The sequence below is a fragment of the Chiloscyllium plagiosum genome, chromosome 50, assembly GCF_004010195.1.
Source record: "Chiloscyllium plagiosum isolate BGI_BamShark_2017 chromosome 50, ASM401019v2, whole genome shotgun sequence".
Lineage (NCBI taxonomy): Eukaryota > Metazoa > Chordata > Chondrichthyes > Orectolobiformes > Hemiscylliidae > Chiloscyllium > Chiloscyllium plagiosum.
This window is the reverse complement of record NC_057759.1, coordinates 283,942-296,034: the sequence shown is the minus strand read 5'-3', so window position 1 is coordinate 296,034 and position 12,093 is coordinate 283,942. Positions and strand designations below refer to the sequence as shown.

General features: G+C 43.3%; 2 protein-coding genes across 2 annotated transcripts in view; both read right to left on the bottom strand.

Annotated features, from left to right (window-relative positions):
* The window catches only part of LOC122544545 (histone H2B 1/2-like), a 28,191-nt gene extending 18,790 nt beyond the window's left edge, over positions 1-9,401 (bottom strand). Inside the window, exon 1 of the mRNA XM_043683859.1 lies at positions 9,134-9,401. Within this exon, the coding sequence (XP_043539794.1) occupies positions 9,134-9,379 (246 nt within the window). The 5' untranslated portion in view covers positions 9,380-9,401. The remainder of the gene's footprint in view (positions 1-9,133) is intronic.
* LOC122544581 (histone H2A-like) lies at positions 7,293-7,959 on the bottom strand. The gene has a single exon (XM_043683898.1). It carries the CDS (start codon positions 7,940-7,942, stop codon positions 7,553-7,555), a length of 390 nt encoding a protein of 129 aa, XP_043539833.1. The 5' UTR covers positions 7,943-7,959; the 3' UTR covers positions 7,293-7,552.
* Positions 9,402-12,093: the final 2,692 nt, after the last annotated feature.

The window sequence follows — 12,093 nt, the reverse complement described above, 5'->3', positions numbered from 1 at the left end:
TTAAAACAGGGTTCAGAGGATTGCAAACCACAACAATGTCCCTCAGCAGCTTCTTCCCGCTCTGCCTCCCTCAGCAGGCCCACACTCAGCCCGAGAAAGGCCTCTCTCTTCCCCCCAGCCCGCTCACTCCAAGTTCCGGGACCAGTTCCTGCTCCGCTCGGCCTCTTACAAACAGCCCCCGGTTCTCCCTGAACTCACCCCGAATCAATCCCGGTCTCGGAGCCCCCTCTGTGTCCCAGGCTCCCATCCCGATGTGCTGCTGGAAGGAGCCTGCTGTTCCCTCGCTTCCCTGGGCGCTGATCTCTCCATTGCGGTCTGTTTCAAACAAACCTCTTGCACTCACTGAGTAAATGCTCCTCAATGGCAGCGCTGGGGGAGGGCCTCACGCATGCGCTCCTCTGCTCAGGAATAGTCAGCTTTGGGGAGAAATGTTAAAAATCACACAACAGGTTGAATTGGAATCACACTCGCTTTCGGAGCGTCGCTCCTTCATCAGGTGGTAGTGGAGGGCTCAATCCTAACACAGAATTTATAGCAAAAATTTACAGTGTGATGTAACTGAAATTATACATTGAAAAATTGATTGTCTGTTAAGCCTTTCATCTGTTAGAATACAGTGATAGTTTCACTTCTTTCATGTGTAAATCACAAAACCTTTTTTTAAAACGTTGCATTCTCAGGTTAGCTGTAACAATGGTGATAGCTAGACAATATGGTGAAGGTGTTAGCCCCCTGTGTCCTCTGTCTATGCCATGATGTTTAGATTGATTCTAATCTAAAAAGTGAGCTAACAATCAGCATTGGGGAAGGACTGCATCGCGCATGCGCTGCTTTTCCCACTGATTCCCAGAAACAAACATCAATTGGTCATTTCCCCAAATCCCTTTTCTCTCAATTTGACCAAAGGAACTGAGGCTGTGGGGGAAAGGGCAGAGAACGTTTCAAGTTGGGACATTGTCTCTTTATGAAGCTCCAATGTCGCTCATCCCCGGGTTATGTTAATAACTCCTCCCTCCGGCTCTCTCACAATCTGATCAGGGGGCGGTGAAGCTGGCGGCCACTCGGCCCATCCACTGTGCCCACCATTCAATAACATCACGTCTGATCTTATTTTAACTGTGGTATGTAATCCTGGTGTAACTCATACACAAATATTAATTCCTTTACGAAAGTAACATAAGTGGAAAATAGTAACACAAATGAAATAAGTGGATCACTCTTACTAAGGCAGAATGTAACTGTTGGAGAGAGTCTTGCATCACAGTGTTAGTCCCTGTTTCTGGTTCAGGAGGCGTGTGCAAAAATCAGACCTGGAGCAGGGGTGTGCAATAACGTCTCTGGGCCTCGATTGAGTGTATAGCGGACAACAGATGTTCGTGTCAGGTATGCTGCAGACAGAAACCTTGTGATGTATTGTATGCCACAACGAGAGACCCCAGATGTTTCTGTTTATTCACTCTGGGGACGTGGACATCGCTGGCTGAGCTTCGCATTTATTCCCCTTTGAGCAGGCGGTGGTGAGCCACCTTCTGTAACACCTGTTGTCCATGTCCTGCCTACAATGCCATGAACAGGGAATTCCAGGGTCTTGATCAAGCGACAGTGAAGGAAAGGGGATATATTTCCAAGTGATTATGGTGTGCGGTTAGAGAGAAACTTGCCCTCTATCAAGTTGATGCCTCCCAACATCAACTGCATTTAACTTTTCTGATGGAGGCTGCCCTGAATTTGGAAAGTTTTACAATTTACAAAGCTTTAGTATTACTTTTGTAAACTTAACAAAACTTTAGGGCTCTGTGAGATAATATTTGATCCCAAGAATAGGCATACAACTTGGGAAGAAAATAAACAGACAAACATAAAGCCTGGGAACAATTTAGAATTCAGAGCAGAGATGACCTAGGGGTTGCAGTAAAAGAGAACCTCACTGAGATATTTGTCGAAAGAGGAGGAGAATTTCTTCAAGGTAGCATCCTTACAAGAGGATTCGCAGTAAGTTTAGAATCAACTTTGTGGACTTCACCAGCTTCCTTATTCCCCTCCCCCCACCTTACACCAGTTCCAATCTGCCAGCTCAGCAGCATCCCCATGACCTGTCCTACCTGCCAATCTTCCTTCACATCTTTTTGCTCCACAATCCTCTCTGACTCCACCTCCATCCACCTATTACACTCTTAGCTACCTTCTCCCCAGCCCCACCCCACTCCCATTTTTCTCTCCACGCTGGAGGTTTCCAGCCTCATTCCTGATGAAAGGCCTTTGCCCGAAACATCAATTTTCCTGCTCCCCGGATGCTGCCTGACCTGCTGTGCTTTTCCAATACCACACCAATCTTGACTCTGATCTCCACCATCTGCAGTCCTCACTTTCGCCACAATTTAGAATTCAGCAAACAATGAGATAAAGGGCATTGATTAAGAAAGAGAAAATGAGGACTGGAGCAAGCTTGCAGATGTTTTGAAAAAGAAACTAACTTAAAGTATTGATAAATGTGTAAAGGGGAAATGGAAGAAAACAGGGGTTGGTGAACACAAAGATAGGTCTCTTACGATCAAAAGGAGGAAGTCTATATTTGGGAGCAAAAATGGCTATCCATCCAAATATGTAACTGTTGTTCTCTGATCACAAAGGACAACACAAATGATACACCAGGAATGTTGGGGAACACAGAGTTCAGTGAGAGGGAAAAACTGAAACTCATCAATATTGTTTGGAAAATTGTGTTGGGTCAATGGATAGGATTGAAGCTGGGAAACAGCAGGGCCTGGTCATTCACATCCCAGAGTACTTAACATAGTAGTCACAGAAATAGTGAATGGTCATGTTCCAAGATTCCATAGACATTGCAATATTTTCCACAGATTGTTAATTAGCTAATGTAACCAATCTATTTGAAAAGCAAGTTAGAGATAATCTGGGTATTATAGGCCACTCAGCCTGTCGGAAAAAATTACTTGCAGAGTATCTGCAGAAAAAAAAGATTGGGACCAAACAAAGTCAGCATGGATTTGAAGGGCCTGTTCCTGTATCACAATGTTCTATGTTCTCAGCTTGGCAAATCTGCTGGGATAGAGGTGATAAGCAGATGGCGTCATTCGGATGTTTCCTTTTACAAAATCCCACAAAAAATAGAATAAAGAACATGGTGCTGAGATGGATTTTAAAAAAAACTGGTTGGCTGAAAAAAAACATGTAGAGGGAATAAATGGATCATTTTTTCGATGGCAAGCAGTGACGAGGAGTCATGGCAAGAATCATTATTAGAATCCTACATTTCACAATATAGTCACAATGATTTAGAAGAGGAAACTAAATATAATATCTCCAGATTGACAGATGACATAAAACTGTTTTTTTAGATTAGATTCCCTACAACGTGGAAACAGGCCCTTCAGCCCAACTAATCCACACTGACCCTCTGAAGAGTAACCTACCCAGAGCCGTTTCCCTCTGATTAATGCATCTAACACTATGGGCAATTTACCATGGCCAACTCACCTGACCTGCACATCTTTGGAATGTGGGAGGAAACCAGAGCACAGATAGTTGCCCAAGGCTAGAATTGAACCTGGGACCCTAGTGCTGTGAGCCACCATGCCACCCTATGGTGAGCTGTGAAAGAAGATGCATTGTGATTATGTTGAGGAGAAGTCAATGGGCAAAAGCAATATATTGTGGATAAATGTAAGGTTCTTAGTAAGGACAGTCAAAGTTGATAAAAATGAAACTGGAAAAGCACAGCATCAGAGGAGCAGCAAAGTCAATGTTTTATTTGCAAATACAAATAAATCATATATTAGACATAGACAACTGGGGTGAAAGCATCTCTTGAACATTATGCAAATAGTAAGGGCATTCTTGAGAGGGAGATTAGGAAATTAAAGAGGGGGATACCAGATAGTCTTGGCAGATAAGGTTAAGCATAATTCAATGAGATTCTACAAGATCATTCAAAGCAAGTTAACAATGAGGGAGAGAAAGAGAGTAGGGCACCTTAAAGATCAAAGAGGTAGTTGTTGTTGTTGTTGGAGCCTTTTCCCACTGAAAGGGAATGCAAACTCAGCAGACAGGCAGAACTCAGGCAAGTGGAGGTTTATTCATGCAAAACCCAGTAAAAGCAGGGGCAAAGGATTCTCTCCAGAGGCCAGCCCTGAAAGGGAGATCATGACATACTCTGAATTAATGACATAAAGCAGTATTTTTATAAATTTGCTGATAACAATCGCATACAACTTGATCACTTTGATCCTCCCTCATACTTCGTAAACCCAATCGTATAAGACACCAAATCAATGACAGGCATTCCTTTAACAGACCTCAGCTTCCCATGTCCTCATGGCATTGAACAGACACTTTAATCACTCATCCTTGCCATCTTTCTATGCATCCTCTTCATTCACATTCCAAAGTTAATTGTTTGGCTCCTTCAGGCCTCTCAGGTTGGCCTTATCTGTGAGTCAGTTTGAATTCTGTTATTCATTGTATCTCATGTGCTTTCTTTATGAAATTCTGTTTTTCCTCATATTTCCCATTGTCCTATTTGTGTTAAAAATACCAAAGACATTTAGTTTTAACTAGTTGCTTTAAGACTTGTAAGAATGCTTTCTGTTCTGGTTAGTTCGGCTTAGGTCTGTTTTCAAAGACTTCCAGCGTAGATACATGGAACCAAAACACTTATGCCTTTGTGTGAAAGTTAGTCAGTTTTCAGACGTACCCTCATTTGCCCTGTACAAAATAGATTACTCACAGCCATTCATGACAATGTACTAAGGGAGACATTTGTCAGCCATTTTGGGTGAGTAGACATGGGCCATTTTGTTACCAGCAGATCCAGTTCACCTCTGCAGTTCTGTTTGAATTTCAGAAGATGCGAGAGGCAAAAAAATGAATTTTCACATTTTTTTTTACTGGGCAGCAGGCAAACACAAGGAAATGAATATTGATGTTTTGAAAAGAGTTCACATTACAGAAGAGGAAATGCTGGAGGTCTTTGAACACAAAGTTGGATAATCCCAGGACATTGTGGTGCCCCTTGTAGAAATATTTGTATCATCTGTAACTATGGTGAGGTGCTGGATGATCAGATATTGGGTAATATTTTGCCATTATTTTAAGAAGGGATGTAAGGAGAAGCCTGGGAAGTATAGACCTTGAGTCTGACTTGTGTGATGGGTACATTGTTGGTGGTGATTCTGAAAGATAAGATTCAAACGTACAGTTTGGGGAGGAGTGGTAGGAGAGGGCAAGGAATAATTAGGAATTGTCAGAATTGTTTTGTAGAAGGAAATTATATTGCCCAAAGTTGATTGAGATTTTTGAGGGAGTATCCAAGAAGATTGAGGGCACTGTGGTAAACATTATTGACTTGAAGTTTGGTAAAGCCTTTTACAAGATTCTGCGTGGTAGACTAAATAGCAAGGTTAGATTACTTGGGATTCAGGTTGAGTGTGCCAACTGAATATAAAATTGGCATAACAGCAGGAGATGGAGAGGAGGTGGACAATTGCTTATTAGACTGGATGCAAGTTACCAATGATGTTCCACCCCAATCGGTGCTGGGTCCACTTTTGTTTGTTTTTTATGTAAATGATTTAAATGAGAATACAGAAGGCATGGTTAGTAATTTTGCAGATGTCATCAAACAGAAGGCATGGTTAGTAATTTTGCAGATGTCATCAAAATTGGTGGTATAGTGGACAGTGAAGGCTATCTCAGATTAGAAACAAATCTTGATTAAATCAGTCAATGGTGTAAGGAATGGCAGATGGAGTTATTGAGGCATTGCATATTTATAAAACAAACAAGGGTAGGACTTATACAATTACAAGAAGGGCCTTGGGTAGTGCCATTGAACAGAGAGACCTAGTTGGCCAGCGCATATTTTTGAAGTTTGCTTCACATGTAGTCAATGTGGTGAAGAAAACATCTAGCGTGCTTGCCTTCATTGCTCAGACCTTTTTGAGTACAGGAGTTGGAAGGTCATATTGAGGTTGCATAGGTGTTGATGAGTCCTCTTCTGAATTACTGTATCAAGTTCTGGTCACCCTGTTATCAAAAGTATACTATTGATGTGGTTCTGTTTGCCGAGCTGCGAATTTGTGTTGCAGACGTTTTGCAACACAAATTCCCAGCTCGGTGAACTGAACCACAACAACGAGCACTCGAGCTACAATTCTTCTCACAAACTTTGAGTATACTATTGAGCTGGAAAGAGTTCAGAAAGGATTTACTAGAAGATTCCGTTGTAAGAATAGGCTGGGACTTCTGTTCTCTGGAGCCTAAGATCATGACGGCTAAAGGTAAGGGGAATGGTAGGTATCTTTTTCTATGGTAAGAGACTGCAAGACAATGAGACACATTTTTAAGTTAAAAGGAAAAAGATTTTAAAACAGTACAGATTGTGTGGAATTAACTTTGAAATGGGGTGATGCATATGGACACAGTCACAATGTTGAAAAGATATTTGGATAAGTACATCATTGTTCAGATTTTGGAGGGTTATGGGCCAAGAACAGGCAGGTGGGACTTGTCTAGTTTGAGATTATATTGGGTATGGACTGGTTGGACAGTAGGATCTGTTTCTGTGCTATTTGACTGACCCTTGCAGTGAAGCAACTGTTCTGGTTTGATCTCAGTTCATTTTGAAAGCTTCTAAACGACAGCAGAAAGTCTCATTCAGAGCACTGTGCAATCAAACAACAGTCTCGGTGTAAAATGAATCGGTGGAATTCAAAGATAGGGCACTTCTGTTTGGCAGAGATGGGTATTGCAGATGCTGGAGATTAGAGTGGTGCTTGAAAAGTACAGCAGTTCAGGCAGCATACGAGAAGCAGGAAAATCGATGTTTTGGGCAAAAGCTTTTCCTGCTGCGCTTTTCCAATACCACTCTAATGTTGACTCACTTCTGCTTGCCAGAGATCAAAATCAGGGTCATACCCCACAGGGGCGGGTAGCTCCCGAACTGGTCCAGTATTAAACAGCAACTTGACCAACTGGAAGCAGCTGAAAAATTACTGTTGCCTCCATTATGCTCCCTGTCCATGGCCAGGGAAAGGACCCTACACAGGAACTCATCCGAGAATAAAACACCGAGGGTCAGCGACCACTCATTATAAACTTGCGCACGGCACTGGAGCAATTCAGCTCTTCCCAAATGCTGTTCAAGATAACGTGAAACTGCCTGTGAGCGGGTAGTACAGGGACAGAGTGATTCATTTATAAGATAATAATTAAAGAAACGGGACCACACACATCTACAAGGAATAAAAATAATGTACTCCGAGCGCTGTTAAGATTGCGTTGTATCAATATTCCATGATAAACATTTCACGGTCCTTATGCTACGGCTCAAACGGTAAACGGCTATGAGGAAAGGTTTCATATCAGATCACACACACAATGACAGTACAGTATCGAATAAGGCAGGGACTGAAACCGATATCAATTAAAGGAAGGTAATTCAATCCGACAGACGGGAGTGTTCAGCTCCTTTCACAGATGCTGTGAGTGGCTCTTAAAAGAGCCTTTGGGTTGACAGATTCAAGAATACTCTTCACTTTTTAGCGGCGCCCCCAGCGGAAGTTTTCTTGGGCAGCAGCACGGCCTGGATATTAGGCAGCACCCCGCCCTGAGCGATGGTCACCCCTCCCAGCAGCTTGTTGAGCTCCTCGTCGTTGCGCACGGCCAGCTGCAGGTGCCTGGGGATGATGCGGGTCTTCTTGTTGTCCCGGGCCGCGTTGCCGGCCAGCTCCAGGATTTCAGCCGTCAGATACTCCAGCACCGCAGCCAGATAGACCGGCGCTCCGGCACCCACACGCTCAGCATAGTTACCCTTTCTCAGGAGCCTGTGAACACGGCCCACCGGGAACTGCAGGCCAGCCCGGGACGACCGAGACTTCGCCTTGGCGCGACCTTTCCCACCGCCCTTTCCTCTTCCGGACATGGTCACAATCACTTTCACAGAGAATGCTGCACTCCGCCCACATTGCGGCCTCTTATACCTTCGGGAGGAATGGTGGGGCGGCCATTTCGGATTGGTCCCATTGTCCAGCCCCTCCTAATGTTGTTTCAATTCCCAATCAGATATCTGCCTCATTCCCCAATCCGGAGAGGGCCCGGGGAGGAGGGCGGAAAGTACCGGCGCCAAACCATCAACCGCCTTCTTTCCAATTTGAAAAGTCCGCCAATATGTACCGAAAAGTAGGAAGTTTAAACACAGAAGAATGCACGAATACTGAAGATAATTTACTTCTACATGAAAAGTGGGCCCTTTACATTAACTCTTGACCTCATTCCCTAGCCTACTGGAACCTGTCCATTTCTGAACTTGAATTGGGATTTTCCAAACGCTAAACATAAGCGGACCCCCAAAAAAGGCGCCAAACCCTGCACTCTGCAACTAATCATTTACTTCACATTTCAACAGCATGATACAACATGAGATTACGTTCTCCCGAACAAGCGCATTAATAGTGAACACGATCGTTCGAGAATATTTTAAAGTTACCCTCCCTATTGCACACGATCATAGATCGATAAAAAAAACCTCCACATTTGCTCTGCCACTTCTGCAGCTGTTCTAGTTTTATTTCGGTGCATTTGGCAAGGCTGTTCCCGGACAATACCCGTGCGGAGATTTGGAAATTAAAAATAAATAAAGTAAAATCGGACTCAAAGGGAAACTTTTTTTTGTTTCCCGGCGGGTGCTGGGGGAGCACTTGGTTTGATGGGGATGAAACTCCAGAACTGATCGAATAACAAGGACACATACAATCAGCTGAAAAATGACAGTGACGTTTAACATGTTCTCTCTCCCCAGGCAGGGACTACAGGATACACATGAACGTATCCGAGAATAAGGTGCGGACGGGGTCAGAAATCACTTAATACTTGACCGAACATTTTATCAAACATAAAAATAACGATTCAGCTGTTTCAGGGAAGTTGTGAGTGGCTCTTAAAAGAGCCTTTGGGTTGTGGGTGTGTGTATGCTTCAGTGCAATGCGGTCCCTCACTTGGAGCTGGTGTACTTGGTCACCGCCTTTGTGCCCTCCGACACGGCGTGCTTGGCCAGCTCCCCGGGCAGCAACAGCCGCACGGCGGTCTTGACGAACGAGTTCATGATGTTCATGGCCTTGGAGGAGATGCCGGTGTCGGGGTGAACCTGCTTCATCACTTTGTAGATGTAGATGGCGTAACTTTCTTTCCTGGACCGCCTCCTCTTCTTGCCGCCCTTCGCTGGCGCCCTCTTCACCGCTTTCTTCGCGCCCTTCTTGGCAACTTGACCCTTCTTTTCCTCAACCATAGCGCCGCTCACTCTCAGATACAGAATAAGGGAAAGCGGACTCGGAGCTCGCTCTATATAGACTGACGGCGTCATCAATGCTAATGAGGGATTGAGGAATGCCTGGCTGCTTATTGGCTACTTTGTAGACACGGTAGCTTCTCTCTGATTGGTTAGTTTGGGACTCAATGTGGACCTGTCAGGATTTGCAATATCATCGGAAACACAAACCGAAATTTTCTGAAGGGATCAAATGCCGAGCTCACTCTAAAATGTGAGATTCTAATTGAAAGGCATTCTGCATCTTTAGCTTATAGTTTTCTTTGCTTTTCCATTTTAAAATGGCATCACATTTGTTGTCAAGTGAGAAAATGCACTGCAATCTGACAGGGAGTGTGTTTTACTCCTGGAAATAATGGAACTACTCGACAATTGCATTGTGTTGGAGGATAATGGGAGCTAAGGAATGTTCTCTTTTGCTTGTGTTTCTTGCTCTATAGTCTCCGAAAATGAAGGACATCCTACCATCATCTACTCTGTAAACTCTCTTCAATTATCTATTCGCCGATTCTTCTTCAAATCTCCAATGAGTATCAGCCAAAGTATTCATACGTTACTTAGAATATCTGCCAGTGTGTGTATCATTGTCAATTCTACTCTGATTACCTCAACGACTAAATGGAACGGACGTACTGCGACCTGTGCCTTTTGCTTTCTGCTGACAACATGAATTTTACTCTCTGTTCAGCTCCTCAATCAGTGTCAGCAGTGTCCCTGCCAACATTTCAGTTCCTGAAATCTTACATTGCATTACATTAGAATAGATATTATTCGGTGCATTTGTTCCTCGCAGGATGTTTTTTTCATTATAAACTTTGCTAAATGGATTTTCTCTGAATTTTATTTGGTTACAAATCATTTGTGCTCATTCTGAACTGGTCACTTATTTAAGGATTATTTTGAACATAGTACTTATGTGAATTTTAATTGTGACAATCTCATGTTATTTGTTTTATCACTGTGATTCTCTGATTACACTGTGAATAATATTGTGTTCTTCAGAATTTCAGGTTGGTTAAGGATTAGTTTACCTCTCGTTAGTGGCTGTGTAAAACGGGAGTGCGGTTTTTGATCTGCGCATGTGAGCTTTCAGGGGGTGAATGATTATTACTTTCTCACAATCTGTCCTTGTCAGTTTCTGCTATCTCAACATGTGACTGTAGTAATCATCTGTATCTGTCAGTGATTACGTTCGTACAATTATCGCTCAATCCCAAAAGGTCCCTGTTGTGAGAATGTGTAAGTCATTACCATTGCAGTGTCTATCAGTCTTTCCTATGAGTCAGTTTCTGCTCAATGAATACGTCTGTGTAATTATCAGTCTTCCCCTATCAGTTTCTGCTATGTGTCTGTGTGAATGCTTTTATCAGTTTCAACTTTTCAGTTTCGGGTTTAGGGTGTAGGTTTGCTCGCTGAGCTGTAGGTTTGTATCCAGACGTTTCATTACCTGGCTAGGTAACATCATCAGTGGCGACCTCCAAGTGAAGCGAAGCTGTTGTCTCCTGCTTTCTATTTATATCTTTTTCCTGGATGGGGTTCCTGGGGTTTGTGGTGATGTCATTACCTGATCGTTTTCTGAGGGGTTGATAGATGGCATCTAGATCTATGTGCTTGTTTATGATGTTGTGGTTGGAGTGCTAGGCCTCTAGGAATTCTCTGGCGTGTCTTTGCTTAGCCTGTCCCAGGATAGATGTGTTGTCCCAGTCGAAATGGTGTTTTTTTTCATCCATGTGTAGGGCTATGAGGGAGAGGAGGTCGTGTCTTTTTGTGGCTAGCTGGTGTTCATGTATCCTGGTGGCTAACTTTCTTCCTGTTTGTCCTACGTAGTGTTTGTGGCAGTCCTTGCATGGAATTTTATAGATGACGTTGGTCTTGTCCATGGGTTGTACTGGGTCTTTTAAGTTTGTTAGTTTTTGTTTGAGAGTGTTGGTGGGTTTGTGTGCTACTAGGATTCCGAGGGGTCTCAGTAGTCTGGCTGTCATTTCTAAAACTTCTTTGATATATGGTAAGGTGGTTAGGGTTTCTGGCTGTGTTTTGTCTGCTTGTTGTGGTTTGTTCTTGAGGAATCTGCGCACTGTGTTTTTTGAGTATCCTTTCTTCTTGAATACTTCGTATAAGTGGGTCTCCTCTGTTTTTCGAAGTTTGTCTGTGCTGCAGTGTGTGGTGGCTCGTTGGAATAGTGTTCTGATACAGCTTCGTTTCTGTGTGTTGGGATGGTTGCTGGTGTAGTTGAGTATTTGGTCAGTGTTTGTCGGTTTTCTGTATACACAGGTTTGTAATACTCCGTTGTCCTTTCTTTCTACTATGACGTCCAGGAATGCGCGTTTGTTGTCAGTTTCTTCTTCCTTGGTGAACTTTATGCCTGTGAGGGTGTTGTTGATGATGTTAAATGTCTCTTCTATCTTGTTTCGTTTTGTGATGACAAAAGTGTCATTACGTAGCGAACCCAGATTTTTGGTTTGATGATTGGTAGGGCTGTTTGTTCTAGCCTTTGCATTACCGCTTCTGCTATGAATCCTGATAGCGGAGATCCCATGGGTGTGCCGTTTTTGTTTGTAGACTATGTTGTTGAAAGTGAAGTGGGTGGTGAGGCACAGGTCCACTAGCTTCATGATGTTTTCGTTGTGATTGATGGTTTGTTGGTGTATGTGTGATGGTCTGTTCTAAAAGTGTGGCGAGTGTTTCCTTTGCGAGGTCGATGTCAGTTTCTGCATTGTAAATATGGTCATTAACCTTCACCTGATGTTTTC